We start from the raw sequence: 26,678 nt of genomic DNA, 5'->3' as shown, positions 1-26,678 counted from the left end.
TCTTGCTCAAAGTCTCTTTACAAAGACAGACCTTCCTGTTTGCTGATGCAGCATGAAATGCACTGGTATGGCAGGCTACAGCAACACAATTGCTGCTTTGCAAGACAGTGTGATCCAGCCATTTTTCCTCACCTCACCACAGCCACACACACATGCCTGACAAGAAGCCTTTGCTGCGCTAATCCTCTGGTGGTAGCAGCCCAGCTTTCCATCCGAGGCAGTGAGCAGGTGCAGAAAAGCTGCTTAGGAAGCATTTGCTACTTCAAAGTCTTTCTTCCAAGGAAGGACTGGGCAAAATGCAATAGGCCAGACAGGTCCTTTATTCAGGCCAATGCCGTATGAATCAAGCTAAACTGGCATTCAGAAGGCTACAGTCTTGGTCCCTGGTTACATTATGATTGAAAAAATCAGAAGTGTATTTGAAGCGTGGCGCGTGTGCTCAGGACAGATCAACAGACCTCAAAAGGTTACTGGTAATAGGAAATCACCCCTTAACCAAGAAGGTTTCTTACAGGGTAGAAGAAAGATTGTATCTGGATTCAATTCTATTCACTACTTCATCTGGAAATCAAGAAGAATCACCACTGATGAAATTCAAAGCAGACACCTAGTTTGATGGAGTAGAAAGCAATGAGTGGGACAAAACAGGCATGCAGATGCGTGGTGGCTTATTGAGGCAAAAGCATTACAGCCAAAAACTAAGAAAGAACAATGCCTACAGAGCAAGAGGTGGTTTTTCCTGAAAAGCAGGTGCTTAAAGAAAGATTTTGTGTCATTGTTGTGGTGGGTGAAGAGCTGAACTTATGCCCCTAGTGCAACAACATGTCAAAGAAGAGATTAATGAGGCCCTTACATGGGCAAAAGAGCAGCAAGAGGAACAGCTTCTAGTTTCTGTGAGCAGAGTTGATGAAACTGGTACCAGTGTTGCCTGCTCATCTGATGTTCACCTCTTTAAAGGACTGCTAGTAAGCTGAAGAGGTACATGATCTGCAGGGCAATAACCTGCACTGGAGGAACATCTCCCAGTGATAGATTTAAAAATCTCCACAGATGCAGCTTGTGAAAGGCGACTGAGAAGCTACTTCCCATACAAATACTTTATTCTGGCGAAACATGAAACCAGTAGATCGTGCTGTCTTCACATCAAGCTTTTCTGGAAGAAACACTTCAGCCAAATGGAAGTTATTGGGCAAAGTAACAATGTCAGAGGCATATAGGATAGCAGCAAATAGCATAACTGAAAGAAAAGCTATACCTGTGTCTGGAATAATACAGGAGGATGACCTGGAAGACCTATCACTTCTCCTGGACTGAGGTCCATGATTCTTCCTACCCTCCCAACCACATCCTGTAGCTTTCTTGTTCCTGCTTCTCATTGTGACTCTTCAGTTTCTCCTGCTAACAAGCAAGCAGCCTCTCCTGTTGAGAAATGGCTTTTACTTCTGCTTGGCTGGCCTTTTCTGGGAGAGGAGAGCAGCACTTGCCAGCTGCTAGTACAACTGTTCTGCTGGCAGGACTCAAACCCATCCCATTTGACTAGCGCATGTCCTCTGCGCTCTTTTCTCCCTTCCCAGGATCCCCCAAAAGACAGGTAGAGCCCACCGCACTCTCAGGAGAAATTCATAGAAGCCACTGACTTTCCTGCTGTGACAAAAACCACTGTAAACCTCCGCACCCTCTGCCCTTACACCACACACACGTGCACATATCCTTCTTCTTATTTGATATTTTGACCACTATTACCATTTGTGCCGGGTCAGTGGTAGGAGGTATATTTGCTGTATATAGAACCTGCTACGGGAGACATCAAGCAAAAAGGTAGCATGAATTAACATGCCTTCATTTCTATTCTTAGCAAGACAAGTAAGAGTTAGGAAGATCAAACAACAATGAATAAAAGGAGCCTCTCCTACGCTAAATCTATACAGCTCTTTTCTTCTACAATTACATGGTGTAACTTGCAAAATTAGTTACCTGGCAGAGGAGGTCTAGAAACACACCTCCCAGGCACCCACCAAGCATCTTCCTCCTCTCTGCTCACTACAAATGATCTTTTGATTATTTTTTTCTGAGATTAAGATGCATTTTACAATCCATAAGAAAGAACAAGGTTTCTGTTGAATGAGAGCTGCTTAGTGACATTTACTTTTAATGATTATCAGATAAGATGAAGCTGCTTTAACTCAGCAATCAGGCTCTCAGTAGAAACTTTCCATTTCCTTACACATTATAAGATGTATTTAATTTAATTTCTGAGTTTAAGGGACCATCTCTGATGAGCAATGAGGAGAGAAGCGCTTGTGATACAATCTGTAAGGAAATACGAAGTTTCCGTTAAGAGAGACAGCTACCCAGTGACATCTGCTTTTTGCAGCTGCTGGATATCACTATGTAGGCAGCACCTCCCTGATAGAGCTACCTGGTGAGAAGCAAGTGATTCTGCACCCTTAGAGCAAAGAAGCTTCTTCACATCATCTGAGAAGAAAGGAGGAGAAAAGGTAAAATTCACAAAATGCAGCTGGTGAAACCATTGTGCATCATGTACGCTCATCCTGTCTGTGACTGTAATGCTTTTTCATTTACCTTTTGTTACTGCTCAGGTAATTTTTAAAGCGATTTTAAGAATTCCTGCATCATCAGAGGTGGGCGTATGGGTGTTATGTGAATGTATCTTTTCAGTTTTACATATTTAAGTATATTATGCTGAACCTAGATTAGATTCAGGTATGTCTAAGTGCAGTTGCTGCAAAGCTGTCGTCTCTAGATCATTGGTGTCAAACAGTTTTGTCCCTGTGACTTGTAATTCAGATTACATTCCTCTCTGTGTATAACAGAACAGAACTGTAGGCTGGAGAGGTGTCATGCCTGGGACTGCACACAGTAGGGGTCAGGTTAACAACATTCAATATTCATTGTTTTGTACAGTGCAAAGACAAATAAAGCAATGATACTCACTTTTCTTCTGCTTTCCATTCATAAAAATAAAGACAAAGGGGAAGGACATAACTCAGGCTTAGAAAAATTCTGGTATGTTAGGCTAAAAAAATGACACTTGCTGTGATGTGAATAACACACACAGTAATACTCAGCAATATATTTGCACTGCGTCCAAATTACTTACCTCAAAGTAACATCACTTAAAACTCTGTCTCTGCCTATTAGAAAAGAACACACATACGAAAATGACCAATTCCTGTTATTCATTTAGCCGCTGAAGACAGCGCTTACTGAAAACTCATGTCAGCTTTCAGTAAGCGTAATTTCATTAGAAGGAAGAGTCAGATGCATTTTTATTACTGTCTTCTTATGGTGATGTTTGCCTGATTGGAAAGGTGGGTGAAATCCTGAACTGCTATGAATAGTAGCTTTGCTTTTTACTTTATTCTACACAGGATTTATCCCTCTCTGATTTGATATCTGTGGTCGATATCTTTCATTCCTATTTGCTTTCCTCTCCGCCATTTGAACAGTGTTCTGTGTGCTTGACATCCAAGTTGCACAGTGTTGCAAGGACTAAACACATGCATGTTAAGGACAGTACATTTTGCAAGTGTGCGTATGCATCCCATAATGCTTCAATAGTGTTTGAAAACCTGTAATGAGAAGTGTGCTGGAACTGCAAGTTAGTCATCGCTAGTGATTCAGGCTTGCCGAGTAACCACATGGTCTTCATGCAATGGAAGTCACTGACATTTTTATATTCTTTCCTTCTCAGGAACTGGGGAAAAAACATGAGTTCTTCAAGTACAGAGTCCTTTGAAGTTGAAATCTCAACCATCTATGAATATTATGATAATTATAACGATGCTCCAAAACCATGCAGTAAGGAAAATGTCAAGAGGTTTGCAGCCTTCTTCCTACCTGTTCTGTATACCCTAGTGTTCCTGGTCGGGCTCACGGGAAACATTCTGGTCATTGTGGTCCTCTTCAAATACAAGAGGCTGAAGAGCATGACTGATGTGTACCTATTAAACCTCGCCATCTCAGATTTGCTCTTTGTTTTATCCTTGCCGTTCTGGTCTTATTTCACAATAGATCAATGGGTTTTTGGAACTCCCTGGTGTAAAATCATTTCGTGGATCTACCTGGTTGGGTTTTACAGCGGGATATTTTTTATTATGCTTATGAGCATAGACAGATACCTGGCAATTGTTCGTGCAGTGTTTTCCTTGAAAGCAAGAACTGCCTTCCACGGCTTGATTACTAGCCTTGTTGTATGGCTAGTAGCTCTTTCAGCCTCAGTTCCGGAACTTATATTTAGAGAATCTTTTAACGAACATAATTATACTACCTGCAAGCCAAGATATCCAGGCAATTTCACAGCATGGAAACTTTTTTCCACTTTGGAAATCAACATTTTAGGGCTCCTAATCCCTTTTATAGTTATGACATTTTGCTACTCCATGATCATTAAAACATTAGTTCACTGTAGAAATGATAAAAAGAATAAGGCTGTGAGGATGATCTTTGCTGTCATGATTGTGTTTTTCTTCTTTTGGACCCCTTACAACATTGTTATTTTCTTACAACTGCTGGAAATTACAGGAGTCATTAGAGACTGTCAAGTGAGCAGGAATCTGGACTATGCTTTCCAGGTAACAGAAATCCTTGGCCTTTTTCACTGTTGCCTCAATCCAGTCATCTACTTCTTCATGGGGGAAAAATTCAAGAAGTACCTGAAGATGCTCTTTAAGAACTGGCGGTTACCTGGAGATATGTGCAAGTGGTGTGGAGTTCACATCACTTACCACACTGAATCTACCAGTTCATTCCACACACAATCTACGGGGGATCAAGACGCTCTGTAATGTGCTTCAGACCGACCACGGAACTCACCAGCAAGCAAACTGACAAAAGCAGGAACTTCGAAAAGCTAAGCAAATGCACATGCATTTAACAATAAGCTAGTGTTGGATAATTACTTACTTCAGCTTTGATTTCTGCCTCTAGATTTTCTGAATATTATGACAGAAGGTGTCCTAGATGTGAAATGTAGGAGATGGACATGCAAGTTTTATCTGCTGTGATCACAAATCACTGCTTAGATGTAACAGCAGCCTCAGCTCTCCGCAAAGCACTGTGCCATGCTGCTTCTTTTTCACCAGCATCAAAACAGATGCTGGCCTGCATGGAGGGGCAGAGGAGAGATAGGCATTTGGAAAATACATTCATTTATTCAAGAAGGATGGTTATTACCATATTTTTTTATTCTACAGTTGATCTGTGTAGGACTTGTTCGCTCTGACTCTCAGCAAGCTATTAACAGTACCTGCTACTGGTAAATGTTTCATCTCAGGGAGAGGATACACCCTCTGTCATTAAAAAAAGGACATAAAATATATTTATGCATACAAAGACGCAAAGCAAATGCATTACATTGTGTTATAGACACATTTTCTCTTAAGTATCCAAGTTGCCACATATGCCTATGTGTAAGTGTATATACAGACATTTTGAATTACTTTATCACTGTAATTCAAGATAGCAACTCTGTATTTTAATTAACATGGAAAATGTTCAAAATATTTTTGAATAAAAGTGTTTAAAAAAACCCTTATTTTCCAGCATGTGTGAACAAATTTGAAGCATCTTGGTTAAAAGTATATCGTTTAAAGTGAATGTTCTTTGTTCCAAAAGTACGTAACCCCAAGACTCATTTTGCATTCATTGGAGATGTTTCTGACAAAACAAAAGAAAGTAAAAACAGAGATTGTGTAGAAATGGTCTGTCATAAGGCAGAAACCACACAAAGAATCCTAGCATTTGATAACAGCAAAATGCGAAGAGTGTGATGCCCCAATAGCCGCTCACAGATCCACATGATATATTAATCAGAGATCTGGAACAGGAAGGAAACTCACAGAGCAATGTTTAGATTTTGCCACAAAAATAATTTTAAAAGAGGCAAAAATCAGTAATGTGGTAGCAGACAAAGTAAGAGTTGAAAAATACGTATTGGAAGATATTTCTTGTGTGTTTTTTTGCTGGACAACAACCATTCAGCAGAAAGACTTTTATTTTTCTTAGGCTGTCAATAACAAAGTGCCTGCCCAGCATTCAGGCATGTCTGCAAAGAGCACACAAGACATTAAAATGCTTCAGGAAAGGGCTGGAGAAGGAATGTAAAAATATGGTAGTGCCATTGTTTTCATCACCCTAAATAAGAAATGTAAGTGGAAGCTTACCTCCATGTGGCCTCTCTCGTGATACAAGACTGAAAATAAAAGGCAGCACACTTAAATACTCACGCACGCACATATCCATCATAACTAATGTTGGGAATGCATTACCATTAGCAGTGTGCTGAGGCTGACAAGCAAGGACCTGCATTCATGCAGATACTGAGAATAGCTGAGGAAGACATTACTTGCAGTAAGAAAGTGGCTTCCTTCCCAAGAAAAAGACTATAAATTCTTACTACTCAAAACCTTACAAGCCACTGAGTAAATCAGTTGGGAAAAACTGCTGCAAGGGGTGGGTTAAGCCATCCATTGCCTATTTTGAAAAGGAAGAGGAAGACAAATTGCAAGTGTCAGGTGCTTCAAAGACTCACAGATGTCACTGAACCCGACAACATGTGACTCCAAAGCCGGCATGACACATTGTCCTCACAGATGTGATACTGATGGCGCAGGCACTGTGAACTGCTGAGCTATTCATCAGTCAAGTGCACGGACTAACCTGGAAGCCAGACAGCTCACCACAGTTATTTTTTTCATGATCCTACTAGTCAGTAAGAATAAACAGGTCCTTTTGAGAAACCTTGCTTTCCAGACTGGTGGAAGAGCTGCCTGTGCTGGCCTGGCAAAAACGATGGTCAGCAAGCAAAAAGCAAGCCGTAGGCACTTGACGACCGTGAGACAAGAGAGGACCAGGGCTAAGAGTGGTGTTGAGGAATGGCACCGAGATGGCCAGCAGCTCACAGGCTGGTCCAGCTCTGGGCACACACCCTCTGGTGGGGGAGGATGCCAAATCTGCTCATGTGTGGAATTAACGGGCCGCACCCAGCGGCTGTGCGGCATTGCCATAAATGCAGATAGCGTAAATCCCCTTTTCCACAGAAAACTCAAAGGTGCTTCACATTGCTGCTCGGCTTTGTGCCCCACAGCCTGTGCACATGTGCCTTTGGTGCAGAGGGTGCTTGCTGAAGCTAGAGCTCCCCCGGGGTGAACGTTGTCCTTGTTTCTCTGCCCAAATGACCTCTTCCAGTCTTCCCAGTAATACTCAGAGCTACTCAATGTGTGTGCTGGATGAGCAACCGAGCTGAAATTTGTGCTCTGAGCAGGTTTGCTGAATTAGGTGCAAGGGGGAGCTCACCTATAAGTGATGGGCTCAGGAATCCAGATCCTGGGACTGGAGCTCACCAAATCTGGGTGGTTTCATCCTCTCTGTCACCTGGAACAAACCTTCCTCCCCCATGCATTGAGCTACAGTGGACAATGCCACTCCTCTTTTGAGAGAGGGCTTTGAAATCTGCTGATGAGAAAGGGTGAGATAATAGTGTTAATACAGACAAAAATAAAGCAGGGATTTTCAAAATGTCAGTTGACCAAAGGTGTCATTTTAGCTGAACAAGAATTTCCAAGCAATGAATGAATGTACAACCTACTGAACCATGAAAGAGAATGGATAGACATTTGAGTGAAGCAAAGCTGACTCATTCATAAACCCATATTTTTACATCAGGGTTCCTCGGAAGGCCAGCCTGCGTCCTCTCTTCAGTCGTGCTAAGCCACCATAGAAAGGTAGACAAGGGGAAAAATCAGTTTAATTATATTAAATATAAGTAAAGATGAAAACATAAGAACACATTGGTTGGTTTCTTTTCATACAGCGCTTAGGTCACCACAGTCACTCCCTAAACATAAAGCTGAATTACACACTTATCTTTTACTCTGGAAGACAGCTTCATCCCTTTTCATTGTGCAGAAGCAGCATCATGGTTGGCAGCCTCCTCCCAGTCTGCTCCTCTCAGTCTGAGAGCCAGCCCTGGAAAGAAAGTAAGGAATTACTATTCTGCTTCCTACACTATCACTGCTTGTCACTGTCCCAGCACCAGCTCTGCACACCTGGTCTGAAAGAGAGTGCAATTCAGCAGGCACTACAGTGCTCCTCTGTAACCAGCATGCTTCCAGTCTAAAACTGCCAGCAGGGATCTACACTCACACATTTTCCTCCAGGAGCTCTTAACGGTTTCCAGTTTTATCCAACATCACTCTCTTAACACAGCCAGAGACCAACTTCATCAACTCCCACCTCTTATGCAAATATCTCCATTTGACTTGATTTACAGTTAGAAATCAAGAGCCATTTAGTAATGTCAATCAAATGATCATTAAAATGGTGCTTAAGGCAATGCCTACAGAGCTCAACAGGACTTCACTACTCTAGGCATGAAACAAGCTTTTAAGTAGGAGACTGGAAATGAATATCAATATAACTGTGGTGAGATTTCTAGTATTTGCATAACTGATAAGAGGTGATGTAGTACTGGTCGTATCTGCAGTCATCTTACTGTAACACAGCAACGATGTATGCAGGTGCCACTGGCAGTCATGGAGAAATCACTCCTAATGGAGCAGGCGCTATCAATGTATCAATGAGGACACACCAAGTTAGATGCTTCCAGGATGATGATCTTTTTCACAGTCATTCAGCAGCAACAACCATCAGAAAAATCAACAAAATTCCATCTTTTGGGACAGTCGTTGAGTCAAAGACACCTCTCACAGAAATGAGGCTCAAAAGTGGAAAAGCCCTTTGTCTGTTCCAGACCAGCAAATCCAAGTCCTCTGCCAGCTCCTTGATGGAGCACTGGCATGACTGACCAATGCTGCTGTTCTCTTTCCCTTGGCAGAGCATATCCCTCCACATATCCCACACGTGCTCAGCTCAAAAGACGACTGCTCACAGGCCATGCTCAGGCTTTTGTCTTAATTTATTTGTGATCCTCCTTTGAACTCTCAGAAATGGTAGTATATGATATCTCTACTGAAAAGAGGAATAAATGTCTTCTGCATCACTGACCACTTTACCTTATTTTTAAAAAGCTGCTCTTATAGCTAGAGGAGCTCAGACATTATGAGCACAATGCACATTTTTGACAGAATCTCAGGGCCCTCCTAGCTCTCCTTGGGGAGGATTTGCATTCCAGCTTGGTGAGGGGGTCTCCAGATGAGAGCCACCCCCACTGTGCCCTTTTTGGTAGCCAAATCTGAAGCGGCCCAGCCAGGAAAGTCCCCACCTGGATCCAGGTTCTGCGAGGACCAACACAGGTTAATGTGAAGGGTATCTGGAGGCAAGTGGATGAAGATGACCAGCTAATGCCAACTTCGAATAAAAGATGTTCTTCACTGGCACAGATAACAGAGGGTGTTATCTGTCTTAAAACACCAGAGAGCAAGGATTCCTGTTCGCAGCTGACCAAAAGAGAAAAAAATTCATCCCCTGTATAAATGCAGTCCAAATACATGATTGATCAGTGCATCATACTCCTTTAGTTTTTGTGTTGTTTTTGTTTTTTTTATTTCATGTCATCTTGGAAAGGTTGAAGTTGGTTTTAGTTTCTTTTTTCAGAGTAACAGCGTGCATTCAGCTTATGTAGCTCAGTAACTGCACACTGCAAGCATTTTACTATTTCAGGTGTTGCAAAATAAAAACTATTAAGGCACTAAGAATTTTTTAAAATGCCAAGATGATGTTTGTTTCCTTGCTTTTGCTTTTAACGACTCTAGCAAGTAATCAAGAATCTGATCTGCAAGAATCTGATCTGTTTCCACAGATATGAAACCCTCATAAAAGGCACTCTCAGTGCTGCTAGCAACCTGTAAGACAACAAAGACTGAATGAAGATTGACATTACCAGATCCACTCTTCTGCTCAAAAGAGGCCAGTGGCATTTGATCAGGATTTTCCAAGAAGCTCTGAGCAGCCAAGTTCAGGAAGAAATTTTTGTACCTGGGACAGTGATTGGAACAACGGGTAGACATCCCTGCATGAAAAGCACATTTGTCTCTTTTGCACAAGGACTTTGCACTCCTTAAAATATCTCCACAAAAGTATTGTGGTTTGGGCAGGCAGATCGAAGAGAAAGTCCCTCCCTGACTTTTAACTTGTCACCATCACACACAAATAGAAAGAGCAGTACCACCTAGTAGTAACACAAAAATATCCTAATCAAAGTGAAGGAACACCACAACAGATCTCTGTACTTGCTCATAACTGGTAACTTGACCACAAGTAAGACCATGACCGCAGACTGAGCGATGTGCCTTTTCTGCTACAAAAGTATGTGGGAAAGGTGTAAAAAGCACGTAGAGAAGAAAGAGAAGGATGGCTTTTCCTGTTGCATATGCCCTTGTCGCTCATTCACAGGCACCAGGAATGGAAAGAAAATAAGGCTGGGTGATTGCAAGGAACAACGACGTTGTCTGCAGGCCCTGCAGAAAAACAGTGCTGAGAAGCTGCAGAGCACAGGTCTGCCCTTGCTATCAAAAATCTTGCTTACGCTTTCTAGAAGAGTGAAACCCATAGCATGAGGTGTCACACAAAAACCTGCAGTGCTACAGAGAAGGAGCTGAAGAGTTTACAAAAGGAAAGAAAAAGGAAGTTTGGATTTAGGCTGTTTTCTCCTCAGTTCTGCTTCACCAGCCCATCCTTGCATAACGCAGGTCAGTACTCTTTTCCCTTCCTCAGAAATATTAGGGAATGCCCAAGATCCCCCATGGTGAGGCTGGCTCCCATCTGCTCCTGGGTCTTTGGATGAATCTGTACGCCACAACCTCCTCTCCCACAGTCACACGGAGTTGAGAGCAAATCCATTCATTTCCTCGCCAGCTTAAGCTCACATTCTCCACACGCAGTGGTCACGCAAGTAGGATACCTGTCTGCTGACTACACTGGCATAACATTTTCATTTGAAGAGGCAGTTTCATGAAAATCTGAACACTGGAGAGAACAGATTTTTGGCGGCAGCTGCATTGGCTAGTGATCAACACCTTTTAACCTGATGCTATTGTTTGCATTTTGTTTCAGCTTCACATTAAAACTATTTCAGAGTAAGTGCAGCCTGTTTTTTGACATTATTGAAATCAAATATTTAATTATTTTTTGCTATAAATTCGTATTAAATTTTTTTTCTGATGGGGGAAATGATTTCAAAAGTCCTCGTGTAACCAAAAATTGTAGAAAGAACTCATGGATTTGTCTTATTTAACACATTTTTTGTTAACAACTTCAACAGAATAAATCTACTGCATTGCTCAATCAGTAGCTTGTTCCACATACCCATAGGAATGTGCCAGAATTTAGAAAAAAGCTAGCATTAGAAGCAAAATCTCAGTAAAGTGATGAATATTACTGTAGAAGACTACCAGACAGAAAAAGGGGTTTTTGTTGTGGCTTTTTGTAAATCTACTGACTTTGTTCGTGAGAACTTGCCTAGCAAATGAACTTTTGTTGCTTCTATAGCGTAAAAAACTACAGTATTTTATAGACTCTATCAAAATGGGACTATGTGAATAAAATTTAAATGATCAAACCTCAAATTAGCATTTATGAAAGGTCAACTCTTAAGCGATAATTATTTAACAATTTGTGTCAGGGACTGAAAAAGCAAGGTCAGCACTAGATATCCAAGATTCTGCAGAATTTTTCTGTGTGTCTTGGTTTTCTTTTTTTGGGGGTGGGAGGGCGTGGGGGGTGTGGTTTTTTTTTTAATTCCAGGAATGGCTTTGTACAGATGCAGGGTAACTACTAATTATGTCATAAACAGGAAAAAAAAAAAGCTCAGCTTTGCTGTAAGGTAATTCACAATAAAAAAACTCAGTCATAATATGATAGGACTGAATGTGGCCTGGATTTTCAGGAGGGGACATGCCCAATTCATGAACTGTCATGCCAACATAAACCACTGGGTATGTATAGGCTTCCAGGTTCCTGGAAAAAATGTAAAAAGAGCTCTAGAAATGTCAACTACTTGTACAGAAATAGCTGTAGAAAAGCTGATCGTCCCTAACAATAGAGCAAATAGGTAGCTAGTATCAATATTTATTTTAGTGACACCTCCTAACAAAATCTGCCATGTTTTCTAGACCTGAGGCCACAAGATCCCACAAAGTTACTGCTTTGGCAAAAGAAAAACAAAACATAATTAAAAAAAAAAAAAAGCAGTAAGATCCTTCATAGCAAAAGCCATGTCTGCCTGGTCAGTGGATGGCACAAGCTAGATGTTTCTACTCCAACAGGAGCAGCAGCTGAGGAAATGTGAAAACTTGTGCAGACCCACCAGCCAGATGTGCCCTTCGAACTGCAGGGTGCTTCTCCTTTGTGACAGCAAATGCGGAGAGCCCCATGCAGACAGACCGCGGTGCATGGGGGTAGAATGCTACTGGCCCTGGTTGTGTTCATGTGGACAATGCCTGTGCTTAGGAAAAAAACAAACAAACAAACAAACAAAAATGTTTTATTACCTGCACCTTACTAGATGGTTTCCACTGTCTGCACTGGCTTCCTTATCATAGAATCATAGAATCGTTAAGGTTGGAAGAGACCCTTAAGATCATTGAGTCCAACCATTAACCTAGCACTGCCAAGTCCACCACTAAACCATGTCCTCAAGCACCATGTCTGCCCATCTTTTAAATACCTCCAGGGATGGAGACTCAACCACTTCCCTGGGTAGCCTGTTCCAGTGCCTGACTGCCCTTTCGGTGAAGAAGTTTTTTCTAATATCCAACCTAAACTTCCTCTGGCACAGCTTGAGCCCGTTTCCTCTCGTCCTATCGCTTGTTACTAGGGAGAAGAGACCGATCCCCACCTCGCTACAACCTCCTTTCAGGTAGTTGTACAGAGCAATAAGGTCTCCCCTCAGCCTCCTCTTCTCCAGACTAAACAACCCCAGCTCCCTCAGCCTCTCCTCATAAGACTTGTGCTCTAGACCCTTCACCAGCTTCGTTGCCCTTCTCTGGACACGCTCCAGCACCTCAATGTCCTTCTTGTAGTGAGGGGCCCAAAACTGAACACAGTACTCGAGGTGCAGACTCACCAGTGCCGAGTACAGGGGCACTGTCACCTCCCTGGTCCTGCTGGCCACACTATTCTTGATACAGGTCAGGATGCCATTGGCCTTCTTGGCCACCTGGGCACACTGCTGGCTCATGTTCAGGCAGCTGTCAACCAACACCCCCAGGTCCTTTTCAGCCGGGCAGCTCTCCAGCCACTCCTCCCCTAGCCTGTAGCATTGCATGGGGTTGTTGTGACCAAAGTGCAGGACCCAGCACTGAGCCTTGTTGAATCTCATGCAGTTGGCCCCGGCCCAATGATCCAGCCTGTCCAGGTCCCTCTGCAGGGCCTTCCTACCCTCCAGCAGATCGACACTTCCACCCAACTTGCTGTCATCTGCAGACTTACTGAGGGTGCACTCGATCCCCTCATCCAGATCATCAATGAAGATGTTGAACAGGACCGGCCCCAACACTGAGCCCTGGGAAACACCACTCGTGACCAGCCGCCAACTGGATTTGACTCCATTCACCACCACTCTCTGGGCTCAGCCGTCCAGCCAGTTTTTAACCCAGCGCAGAGTGCTCCCATCCAAGCCGTGAGCAGCCAGCTTCTCCAGGAGAATGCTGTGGGAGAGAGTGTCAAAGGCCTTACTAAAGTCCAAGTAGACAACATCCACAGCCTTTCCCTCATCCGCTAAGTGGGTCACCTTGTCATAGAAGGAGACCAGGTTAGTGAAGCAGGATCTCCCTTTCATAAACCCATGCTAGCTGAGCCTGATCCCCCAGCTGTCCCACACGTGCTGCGTAATGGCACTTAAGATGATCTGCTCCATGACCTTTCCCAGCACCGAAGTCAGGCTGACAGGCCTGTAGTTCCCCGGATCCTCCTTCCGACCCTTCTTGTAGAGGGGCGTCACATTTGCTAACTTCCAGTCACCTGGGACCTCCCCGGCTGGCCAGGACTGCTGATAAATGATGGAGAGTGGCTTGGCCAGCTCCTCTGCCAGCTCCCTCAGTATCCTCGGGTGGATCCCATCTGGCCCCATGGACTTGTGCGCATCCAGGTGGAGGAGCAGGTTGGTCCCTGCCACCTTTTCAACACAGACTTAAACCAGGCAGAAGTAGCCCAAGCATGTCCATCACTACCTATTGACCAGAGCTGATGTGCTCAAAAGAGACTGTAGCACCCTTACCCTTTAATTCTCCCTCAGTGGGGGAAAAAAAAAAAAAAAAAAGCACCTTTTTTAAGGTGCTGTTTCCAGCTTTGCCAGGGATCTCAGTCAATTCAACTCTTGCATCTGCTACATGGAAATCAAGACTCTGCCCTCTTTTGTAAAACAAGGCATTTTGCAGATGAAAAGTACTACAATGAAATTAAGTATTTATTATTATAGAGACAAAAATCTGTGTATTCATTGCTAGATTTTTTGCCTTGTCTCAAGATATCAAGAACCATGCATACTCTTTTACTCATAGCCCAAAAAGTTTCTTCTCCTTTCACAGAAGATGGAAATAAGTTCATAAGGTATTATTCTAAAAAAAGCCTTTGGTTTTGACCAATTTCTTCCTAACATTGCTCAGGTGATTGTTGTCCTGAATCATGAAGGTTTGCAGACAAAACCCCTAGCCCTTTTAGACTGACTTGCCTGATTTACTTCACATTTTGACATTTGTAATCATCAGGGGGTTTCACCAATTTGCATGAACACACTAAAACAGCTAGCAGGAAAAAACTAAGTACTTCATAAGAACAGCAACATTCTTTCCAAGTCAAACAAGCATCACAGTTTTGCATCAAAAGGCATGACAGCCTGACAATAAGCGACTAAGCCCCAAAATCAAAATACACTATGGAGCACAAACCAAGGCTGTTAAAAGAGAGCTGATGCTTTTAAATAATCTCAATTGCTGTACACCAGTTTGCATTGTAAAGTGTGAGCTTTGAGTTCAGGGGGGCTTTTTGCAAACCAAGTCATGGTGCGCGAGCAGCTGAACCAGCAGTCAAAGCTGAGTCTTTTCTACTGAAAAGACTTTAAAAGCACTGAAATTCCAGCTCAACTTAGTAAGAAAAAAAGACTTTACCTGAAAGTTTCAGGTGCTGAGACTCAGAGATGATCAGTTATGCTCACCTTCAAAAAAGGATATACAGGGCTAGATAGACCTTAGTCAAACTCAGTACCATTATTCTTATATGAAAAAATACACTTTTATTAAATGAGAAAAAGAAGACAAAGAAAACAAATAATTTGAGCTGAGCTCTGTGTATTTTTGAAGCCCTCAGCCTCTGAGACAAAAGTATTCATGTGTGCTGTGCCAATGGGGCAGACCCTTGACAAACTCATTACAGAGGGAGAGAAAAAACGGTGGGAATCCCTGAATGTTCTTTCACCCACCTTGCAGGACAAGCACAATGGTGTGGTTGTATTTCTGAAGAACGTACTCGCTCACCAGAAACCACAGTGAAACCAAAACAGGCATCATCTAGCCTTATTATTTTGTGAACAACTGAAAATACGTGATGCATATCAAGGACTGTCAGAAAAAGCATGGTTTCTACCTTGAATTACAAGGATGACATGGAAGAGAAGGTGGCGATAAGCAGTTGGGGAGCAAGGACCAGCAGAGCTATGGGTATTCACAGTCTTGCGGTTAGGTGGATTTTTGTTAGGATTTGGATATATTTTCCCCACCCTGCACATCCAGCCTGGGGAGCTGAATCTTCACCCCAGTTCACCTTTCTTTCATGTAAAATTTTCCACTTGTACCTATGAAAATCTGAAAACTACAGAGCTCAGCACCATTCACCTTTGCCAGTTCAGTGAGATGCAAGGCCACAGCCTGTAGCCAGTTGGTGGTGGGTGGAGGCACCAAAAAGGATATGATTTTTTTTTCCCACCTTCACTGCCAACCTGCTTGGGTTTGAAAAAAAGAAAAAAAGTTTTAAAAAAAAAAACAAAAAAACCAACAACCAAGCAACCCACTATTTACCTGACACATGATTATGCTTTCCCCTCTGTCTTCACAAGGCTCCTCACCCAGATCATGTTTTGTAACACTGAATATTCTTGTTTGCTTGTATCTCTGTAGCGCTTAAACATCCCAGGTTTCAGCACTGTTCCTGTAGGTACAGTACAAAGGAGAAACAAACTTCATACGAGCCAAGTATGCTACTACTGTCATCTCATCTCAGTATCTTTGCACAGACTGGGTTTTTCAGAATTAAAAAAAAAAAAAAAAAAAAAAAAAATCTTTTGGGCAATTTCAGCATAGCTAGCTTCTACTCTTGTATCTGAATTACTGGCACCTTCTGTCCAAGTTCTGTTTATTTCCTACGATGGGCGATCAAGCTTAATTCTGGGGTGATGGTGTGGTGTGTCCCTTTTTTTTCTATAAAAGACATTAAGAGGAGTCCAAAATTTGGCCAATACTAAAACACCAACTGTCTTGGCACCATAGGTTTTCTTCAACACCTCTGAAGCCTTTGAGTTAAAGCAAACAGAGCTGAGAGGTTAAACTTAAAAAAGTAAAAAAATAGCTGCTTCAGCAGATACCAACCAGCAGCAGTTTTCTTCAATTTCAACATGAGCTAGGTGGACTCAGTGCTTTAAATAAATTCACGTCTGCAGGTGTCTACATTTGGCTGTAGTCAAAAGACTCACAGTGTTTTAACTTCAGCTTTTGAAGTAGATACTGCTCTGGATCAAAGGATGAAAAGAGCAATGTAGGAATGCACTGTAGCAGAAGTCACTGCTTTGACCAAATTTTGCAGGAAATCGTGCTAACCCCTCATGAGTTCAGTACTAGGTTCTCAGGTTCTTCAGTGTACCAGATCTACCTATTCATGATTAGTGCAAACCACATCCTAAAACTGAGGGGGGGTGGGGGAAAAGTCAGAAAGCTTGAAAGAAGATATATAGAGTGCATGCAGGATCCAGACCCATCTCTCGGAGCCTGAAGTCTTCTGCAAAGCCTCGCTGGTATAGCGGAGTGTTTCAACATCCAAAAATGAAATTTAACATGGAGGAGGCAAGAAAGGAGTGCAGATTTTCCTTCTGCGCAGCTTCTTTCTTATCCCATGCACGCCTGCTGTGAAAACAGCAACTAACACTTTCAGTAAACAGGAGAAAGGTTACAGTCTAAAGCTCAGCAACAGACAGGGCGCGAGGAAGGTTAAGAGGAAGCTCTCAGTTTCTTTTCCTCCTTCTCCTCAACAATTCTACCTATGCTTCAGAAGGCCCCTTCGCCCACAGTGTAGGAACACATCCAGATCCTGCAGCCACCACACACAACACACAGCCATTCACCTTCTCCCAAGGCAAGCGCTCTGGACAGTGCTATTGCAGAAGTCCACAACCAGGGGAGACTTCTGGCTACATTTAGACTAGAGATCCATAAAGAGCGTTCACTCTGTGCACCTGACCAAGATTTGTGGGACTTACGAAAAGGAACCTCTGAATGGGATTCGGAAGACAGGAGAAAGGTATAAGCAAGCTGGAAGCAAAGGCGTCTTCGTCCAGCTTGCAAACTAATGATGGATAGGTGGAAGGGGTGGAGATCAACTCCGCTTCAGACAACCAAAGACACATTGAATGAAACTTTTTTGAGTTTCTCTACACATAAGACTTCCCTAGTATGAGAGGAAGAAGCAGCAAGACTTAAGGAAGAATGAAACAGGAAACAGAAGAATAACTTCTTAGCTATAGCATTAGAGGGATGACCCACAATTGCTAGGCATTTCCCCACATTGTGCTCAGATCTGTGCTCTGGCCCACGACCACAGGCAACACTGAAAATGCTCAGTTAATATTAGTATAGAAGCACCATGTTTAAAAAAAATAGTGCATACAATTACAAGGACCAAAGAAACTTAACAGAAAAATCCTTTCAAACGATAGATTCCAGCTGCATTTTCCTACTGGATTTGTACCAGTATTCAACAGATCCACTCTACCTAACAAAGGCCCTCTCTGTTGGAGTTTCAAACTCAATTGCCAGTTCCATTAGGGAGTCTTTTTTCCCCTTGTCTACCAAAAAAAAAAAATTAAAAAGGCTAAATTATGGTCATACAGCTGTAAGCACGTTACCAAAGTGCAAGATAGCAATCTTAGCACAATGCTTGCACAGAGCCTGCTATGAACGCATGCTGGGAAGTTTCATAAGCAAGACTGTGCTGCCCATTACAACACTACAAGTGGGACCTTCCTAAGACCCTGACTTTGGAGTCCTATCTATACTTGGCTCCTGCAGGACAGGTGTACATGCTAAAGTCCAAACCAGGAATTATTAAATACGTTGCTGATTCCTAGGCCACAAAGACCATATGTCCTACTGAAAGGGGACTGCATTACCAAGGGCCTGAAACTAGCACTGCTTCTGTGAAACCTCTTATAGGTAGCACACACCTTCAAGACTTCCCCCAAAGCTAGGAACTCTGGTTCACTACTCTCATCTTTGGTAACATAACAAGCTGAAACAACATAACAATCCCCGAAAAGGGATTTTTAAACATACATACTTTATTCAGCAAGAGCATGACAAAGATCCCCGTGACAGCTTTTCCAACATTCTTCCATTCAGCCCTTTGCATCAAGTCTGAAGATCATCTCTTCCTGCCCCATTTTGCCTTCTCGTTGAAGGAGAACCATTAAAGCAGACCTCATTCTTCTGTAGCTTCCAGTTCCCTTTGTCACACGATCTTCCAGCCAGGACCTTGAGGCTGGCTACCATGCTTTTAAGTCCTGGCCTGCAAGACAGCTTTCTTGCAACTCGGTCATTTCTTTCAAAAAAAGCTGCCTCAGCACCTGGACCAGGTCATTCAGGACCTCGTCACCCTTTCACGTCCTTGCTGAGTCTTCTCTGCGTTGCTCTGCACCTCTTAAAATTTCTGTAAATCCAGTCCATCAGGGAGGTAAGAAGGTAACAGAGAGTGCACAAAACCATTTCAGAGCACAAAGACATACTTCATGTTGGCTGTAGACCGTGAAACTGATAACTGGCTTACATACAGCAATGAAGACTTCAGTTAGCTGTTGACAAGTTTCCTAGCAGTAAACACTAGAATAGCTTCCCTAAGGAGGTCTGTGGTCTCCATCACAGGAAACTTTGAAGTACAGGTGTCCTGGTTTCAGCTGGGATAGAGTTAATTTTCATCTTGGTAGCTGGTATGGGGCTGTTTTTTGAGTTTAGGATGAGAACAATGTCGATGATACACTGACGCTTTGGTTCTTGCTAAGTAGTGCTAAGCTGTTGTTAAATAGGTGCTAAGTGGCGCTCACACTGGTCAAGGACTTTTCAGCTTCCCCTGCTCTGCCGGGGGCACAAGAAGCTGGGAGGGGGCACAGCCAGGACAGCTGACCCAGACTGGCCCAAGGGCTATTCCATACCATATGACGTCATGCTCAGTATATAAACTGGGGAAATAAGAAGGAAAGGGGGACATTGGGCATGATGGCATTTGTCTTCCCAAGTAACCATTACACGTGATGGAGCCCTGCTTTCCTGGGGATGGCTGAACACCTGCCTGCCTACGGGAAGTAGTGAATGAATTCCTTGTTTTGCTTTGTTTGCGTGCACGGTTTTTGCTTTGTCTATTTAACTGTTCTAATTTATTTTACTTCAATTATTAAACTGTTCTTATCTCAACCCATGAGTTTTCTCCCTTTTACCCTTCTGATTCTCTCCCCCATCCCACTGGTGGGGAGTGAGCGAGCGGCTGCGTGGTGCTTAGTTGCTGGCTGGGGTTAAACTACGACAACAGGCTAAACAAATACACTGGGAATAATTTAGATACAGATGACATTGGCTTACGGTACAGAGGCATAGGGCTAGATCATCTCTCACAAACCTTTCATCTTGTATTATCTGTTAAAATGGTGTTTGCAGTCTGGAAAAGATACATACAAGAAGAGATTAAAACACCTGGATACAGACAATAGGACCATATTTGAGGATAGGTTAAAATAACTGACCTGCTCGAGACTGCAAAAGAGCAAATGCCAAGCTGTGCCTCTTTCTATTACATACTCAGTCCCAGGAGGATTGCATGCCAAGGCTAGGAAACCTAGAATAAGCCGCAGCCATGTAGTAGCAGCAGTGGTGTGGGTGCAGCGACCCAGTATGAGACATGGGCAGGGCAGAACACCCTCCTGCAGCACCTACAGACACATCCTTGGGTAAAAGAGCAGCAAGGAGCACCATGTTGTTCTTGGTAGTGCTGTAGTCTGAAGGCCCCTTGTCACAGAGACCTCCCTTCTGCATACTCAAATAAATATTGCACTGCTTGGCAACCTCTAGCAGTGTTTTCGTGTAGGTAGATCAGGATTAGGAATCAGGGCCCCAACTTTCAGTTCCTTTCTGTAGACAAGAGATCACTTCACTGAAAGCAGTAAATAGGCAGGTGTGTTAATGAAGTTCTCTAGAGCCCTACTTGAAAAACTTTAAGCCCATTTTTTCCATGTTGTTCTTGTTAGTCTTATATCTAATCAGATGCATGTTTGTAATCCTTGGTGCAAAGCCTTTCTGCTTGCAGTATTACAGAGGGTTATGGCAAAAAGTGAAGTCTCATGGATTACAAACATTTTCACAAGTACAATGTAAAATGAAATGAAGTTAGAATGAGAGCCAGGAGTTCCACTCCGCTCGCACTAACTGCCATAAAAATAAACACACTCCTGGCTGTTAAGGCACTGAACTATTGTAGGAATAATACCTAAATAGTACTGTCATTCTGCACACTTCAAGCCACAAAACCCACAACCGGTATGAAACTAATTCTGTTCCATTCCCTACTTTCAAGGCCTGGCTCTGAGGCAATTAATACTTCATAATAAACTGCTTGCAGAGCATGTTCCAGGGTCTGCATAGGAATGGTGCCAAGAAAAAAAACAAATCTGGGGTCAGGGCAGACCACTTTATTCCAAGAATGAAGTGTGTCAGGTACTGAACACACAGCCCCAGCCATTAGACTTTGCATCTGAGGTGAGAATTTAAGAGTAGAAGCAATCTGGCTCAGGTGAACCTCATGTGTTTGATGCGCTTTCAGACCAGACACATGTCAAACACACAACAGAGATGTAGATACTCAAGGAAGTGGTGCTCCTTTTCACTCTCTTCTCATGTGACAGTAAGAGTCCTCATCAGCTGAGAAGAAATAAGTTTTTGCATTGGCCATTTCAGAAAAGGGTGGCACCTCTGGGGTCCACATAGCCCATTACAACTACTTTGTTTTGGTTTACTTCGCACACATCTTCATAACACAGAAAAATGAGACATCAACAAGAACTCCTTGTCCATAGAGACTTTACAACCTCATTTCACCCTTAATACTGTAACTGCTCGTAACTCCTCCTCATCCCCGTTCTCCTTCCAAACAAATGCAGCAAGGATTTAATCTTTAAAGAACCATTTTAATAATGTCAGACAAAAATCAAAGGAAGAAACCACAGATTATGAAAATACTTGATTCCATCATCTTAATCTTTTGTTGTTTAAATCTCACCAAGGAGTTCGCATGATTGACATCAAACCCATAAGAATCAAAAAGAAGATTCAGTCTGTTGTAGAAAGTCAGCTTTACTGACAGAGATTGTACATCTTTGCAAGTATCAGGCACTTAAAGATCATCAGTTTACTGAAACAAAACCGAAGATGTGAATTAATGACTAAAAGAGAATTAAAATTCTTGAACTTAAAGCCTTCCACTTCCAAGGTGCTGGCCTATGAAAAACAGGTACTCCAGGCCCTTTAGAGGGAAAGAAAAAAAAAAAAAAAAAAGAAAAAAAAAGGGGGGGGGAAGGGGAAAAAAATAAAATAAAAAAAAATAAAAAAAGAGGATCTTTTAAAAGGAAAAGTGGCTCATTTTAAAACTACATTCTGCAGGCAGGTTAATCGGAGGCTATGGTCCAACCAAAACAGCCTAAATTTTACGTATGTCCTTGTACTTATCAATTTACTTAAAGTCTTCAGAGATAGCAGAAGGGAAGCAGTAAATTGTCTTTCCAAGAGGGGACAGATTCAGACTACAAGGTCCCTCCACGTTACTACTGTTTGGACCAGCCTGCATTTGAGTGCTCTCTTCCACAGTTCTTCTCACTGCTCCTGTGAGAAACCAATTGAAATTTTTCCCAGGTCATGTGCATGGAGGTGAAAAAAAATGAGGTCCGCTCAACACTGGCAGTGAGCCCTTTCAGATTATTGATACTAACCAGATGATAAAACCAGCTGAAAGTCTATTGGCAGCTCTGACCTACCAGCCCACATGAGTAAACAGCAAGCTAGTGGGACTGTGCACCCCTTTTGGAGGCTCCTCTCCAGTTGCAAAACACGGTAAAAAAAGAAAAGCGTAAGAGGGTTCCTGTAATGTAAGCAGCCTACAAGGACTACATTTTTACTAGACTGATACGCATGTTATCTTCCAGTTGAGTTCAATTTCACAGTCCAAGGCAAATTCTAAAGCTTTTATTTTTTAAGAGAATTTCAGTATTTAACTCTGGCAGATTTAAAAAAAAAAAAAAAAAAAAAGTGAAGAATTTGAAAAGTTGCCTCAGCTATACAACTTACTGATTAACACCAAGTGTTTAAAAAAAGGGAAGCATGGTTTGAGGGAAGGGGAAGCAAAGTGGAGGAAGATAAGGAAATACTCAAATAATTATAGATAGTTCAGCCATATGTCTCTAACAAAGAGTTGAGGGGCATCATTTTCATACTGTGCAGTTGCATTGATATTAGGTTTGTCTACAAATTCTATCTCGCATGCCTGGGTGCTGCAAGGAGAACGCTCCAGCTCCAACACTGTTACGTTGTTTGGCACTGATGAAACAAGTATATTCCTTGGAACAAAAAGAGTCAACTGAGGACCACGGGCTGGCCAGTAGCGACCAAGATTAAAGCCATTGATCCAAATTTGCCCCTGTTAAGAGAGAAAGAAAAAATAATGACATTTTAATAATTTGACAGAGATCAAATGACAAAATGGCTTTAAGCATAAGGCTCTTCATATAGTAACTGAATTTCCTCCATCCTTCAGTTTAATAGAACACAAGGATAGAAAATCTGTTCAAGAAAATGCTAATGACAGTCAAAAGAATTTAAATTCCCTGATGAGTTAAAGCCATCATTAATATTTAAAAAGAAAGTGATCAAATACTACAGTAATTCCAAATATGACAATACTTAGGAAAACAGAATTGCAGGTTCCTGGCACTGAATTTTGCACCAAGTTTCAGACCAAAGCAAACCTGAAAATTGTATTTGCTTGAAGGTGATTGTTAAAAGGAGAAAGAATTTACAAAAGAAAAAAGCAGATCCTAATTCTGTTGTAGCTGTCCGTACAAGTGTAAGGCTACACTATCTTGGTAGTCCCTTCCTGTTGCATGAAAAAAGATACAGCTTGTCTAGACATATGAAATTCAGATGTCTATTATACTTGTAATAGCTTAGTCAACAAAAGAACTTGTGAAATCATACTGCAAGAGAATACTGTATTTTGTCGTAGTTACCTACAACCATTAGAATCTTCGGGGGTCTGCTAGCATTAAAGTTCAATGAAATTGTGGTTAACTTGGCATACAAACTCTTTAAGTCACTTTTTATAGTGGAGGTGGCCAGAACTGCTGGTTCAAAACACTGGTCTAACATTATAAACACCTTAAGTTCAAAAGACAAAACAAAATTGGGCAAGAGGAAAAGGAAAAAAGTCTTAACAGTCATTTATACACCACAAAATAGACACATTGAAGACACAAACACAGTCTTTCCCAGAAGTCTATAAATTGGTGAGTTGCAGAATGTTCAGTAAAACTGTAAATGGACACCTACTGAGTTGAGCTGCATCTTGGTTCATTAAAGAAGACACAAGGGAGGACATACAGCTGATTTGGACAAATAATTTGCTTTTATTCCTCCTAAGTGTCTCTTCACCATTATGTCAGACAAGAGTTCAGTGGACAAGAAAAGGGATGGGAACAGATAACTGCATCTGTGTTTTCCCTCTTGCTTTGGCCTTTGGTAATCAGAATATAAAGGAAAAACAAACTAAACTCATGGCATTGATGTACACAGATAAAAATAATAAAATAGTCTGAATTAGTGCAAAGTAAGGACTTTTGCTGCACCCTTGGTGATTTCTAAAATTGTCTGGGATAGCTGAAATCAGAATAATACTTCCAAAGGATTTTTGGAAGCACAATTGTAATATAGTGAGTATTGCTGTTCAAGCTATTATGAAGGTATTTTTCTTATGTTTTCTTTTTCAAGTATTTATGTAAACAAATTTTACCAAACTTGCAAGAGAAATTTTATAAGGAGTTGGTACATTTGCAAATGCAGGTGAGTTATTTCAGCTCTGTATCCACTTCCGCAGTATAAGATCCTATCTTGTACAGTTCTGCCAAGGTGTTAATAAACTTTGACCTCAAACTTTTTTTTTTTTAAATCAAGTTTATCTTGCTTTGTGGCTTGTTTTTGCTGTATTGAAAGGCAAGAGAAGAGCTATTGATTCAAGCTCACTACTCTGCTTCTGTAGTAGTTTTAGAAAAAAACATGGCATTAATGCAACCTCCCTGCCCACCAGACAGCAGCCTACCTACTACAGAGAATGACTGTAACCCTGGGGCAAGTAGGAGTTTACTGTAGGAATCAACTGCACTAGAGTTCTAAGGCAGGAGATAGATATGATCAGACAGGTTGCAATCTTTCTGATCGTAATCAGTCACTGGTTGTAACTCATTTTTCCAGTAAAGCTATGAACTTAATTTCTCAATTCTGAACTGTCCTTATTAACACTATCAGTTTCTATCCACTGCACACTCGGGAATTTGTATGCCCTAAACCAGCAAATCATGACACTATAGACGCTACCAATAAATATGCCCTAGACAAAATGAAGGAGCGGGGATCTCTATCTTCAGTAACAAGATTTCCTTTTGCAGGGTCAGTAACTACAACCCATGATTCCACAGAAATCAGGAACAGTCCTTACTCCAAATCCTCTTTTCTGTTGAAGAAAAAAAAAGTCCGATAAATCTAACCATACATTACGAGCATGAACGCTTAAGGGCATTGTGCTTCCTCAAGCGAGGATGGAGGAAGTTTTATTAATACTGAAAGGTTTAAAAACCACTGAAGACAAGCGAGCTACAACAACGGTCGTGACTGTTAATGCTGCACCTTTCTTGCAGGCTGTCCAGCATGCCATATTCCTTGTCTTAATAAGCAAAGGCAGGATCATCATCAGAACTATATGTTTTCTTGGTAAGTGTTGTTTCCATGGTTTTCCAACTACTCAGACAGGTGGGTTTTAACTCCTGTTAAAAGTCCCTCTCCACACCTTGGTGTCCGCAATTTATACAGTGCCACTCAAGGAATTAAGGTCCAGATCCAGTGGGACCTGAGTGGAATTTAAACCCTTACGGCCCTCTGCCTCAAAGGCATTTGCTCATTGGTAAAGTTATCTGGAAGTCTCAGTTTCCACACCCAGTATCTCCTCAATCTTATTACTCCTGGGTATCTTATTTAAAACTTTGGTCCAATCCATATAAAGCTTGAAGGATCAATTCAATAGCTCTACTTACAGTTTGTCTGGGATCTCTTCACCTTGACTGCTTTAGAGGGTATACAAACTATGTAAAACAGAGGTTTCTATGTTCAGTAGATCAAAGGAAAAGATTCCCATCAATACATGAGAATTCTTGGACGCATTTGCCATTTCAAAGATGAGTTTGCCAACAGGCAGCTATGGTCATCTCGTTTCCTGAAGAAGAGTTCTGATTCATGGGGTCACAGAATTTACTGCAAAAGTCTCAGATTACAGTTCCTGTGCAAAGAGCTATTTTTGGATTTTATTCAGTGATTGTGTAAGATAGTCCCTGTTCCTATATATGTGCATAAGTCAGACTTCCTCATCCAAGCTCAGTACCAGCAACACTAAGTGCCTGCAATGAATCATAGCCTTCTGCGTATTGGGAAGTGCTTTAACCACTACAATACTGTAGATAGATCACCAGCAACTCCTTCTCCTACTCTATTTTAATAGCAGTACATTAATTGTTTCAGAAAGGAATAATTTTGCTACCTAACGCTATCACAGACACTTCCCTGAAGCCTGGACTTAAATGCTTAGGCCTCCAAGAGGAGTGGCACGTCAGTGCACACATTCTGCTCTCTGTGCCTGCCACCAGCTAATCGAACTGGTCCTTACCCATCCTGCATGCTGACTGTTTGAAACATGGCACTGTGAAAACACACTCTTTGCTGCTCTAGCTACGCTCCGGCGGTGAGAAGTTCCCATTAACAGAGATCTGCCCACAAGCTTCTCATGGCAGTGCTCTCTGATCTGTTCAGTCCAGTTACAGGTAACTTCCAGAAGACAAGCAGTAACATCTTCCATGCATTGGATCCATATCTATGGGCACAACACCAGCAGTTGTGTCCAACTCTCTCTATGCTTTGTAACAGGATCCATAGCTCCTCACACAACACTGCAAATATGTTCTTAGTTACTTTTAATCAATCACTATAACCAGGAAAGTGTCCTGTAGCATCTCACTTTCTCCATAATAATTTTTTTTTTTATCTCAAGGCATGTATTCACTCCCTTCTTCCAAAAAGCTGTTTCTGCTCCACATCTCAAGACAAAAAACACCCAACACAACTAAATGCAGAATTTCTAAAGAGCCT

The 26,678-nt window shown here is 42.0% G+C and overlaps 2 protein-coding genes across 2 annotated transcripts in view; one reads left to right on the top strand and one right to left on the bottom strand.

Annotated features, from left to right (window-relative positions):
* Positions 1-2,402: 2,402 nt before the first annotated feature.
* CCR4 (C-C motif chemokine receptor 4) lies at positions 2,403-5,363 on the top strand. Its single transcript, XM_082329719.1, has 2 exons — positions 2,403-2,498; positions 3,716-5,363. Exon 2 carries the CDS (start codon positions 3,732-3,734, stop codon positions 4,806-4,808), a length of 1,077 nt encoding a protein of 358 aa, XP_082185845.1. The 5' UTR covers positions 2,403-2,498; positions 3,716-3,731; the 3' UTR covers positions 4,809-5,363.
* A 17,231-nt stretch (positions 5,364-22,594) lies between these two features.
* The window catches only part of GLB1 (galactosidase beta 1), a 49,211-nt gene continuing 45,127 nt past the window's right edge, over positions 22,595-26,678 (bottom strand). The window contains exon 16 of the mRNA XM_082307431.1: positions 22,595-22,911. Within this exon, the coding sequence (XP_082163557.1) occupies positions 22,651-22,911 (261 nt within the window). The 3' untranslated portion in view covers positions 22,595-22,650. The remainder of the gene's footprint in view (positions 22,912-26,678) is intronic.

The sequence above is a fragment of the Platalea leucorodia genome, assembly GCF_965183815.1.
Source record: "Platalea leucorodia genome assembly, chromosome: 1".
Classification (NCBI taxonomy): domain Eukaryota; kingdom Metazoa; phylum Chordata; class Aves; order Pelecaniformes; family Threskiornithidae; genus Platalea; species Platalea leucorodia.
This window is presented reverse-complemented; position numbering and strand designations above follow the sequence as displayed.

Coding starts and splice junctions, on each gene's coding strand:
- CCR4 (XM_082329719.1), top strand. CDS start 3,732: ATGAGTTCTTCAAGTACAGAGTCCTTTGAAGTTGAAATCTCAACCATC.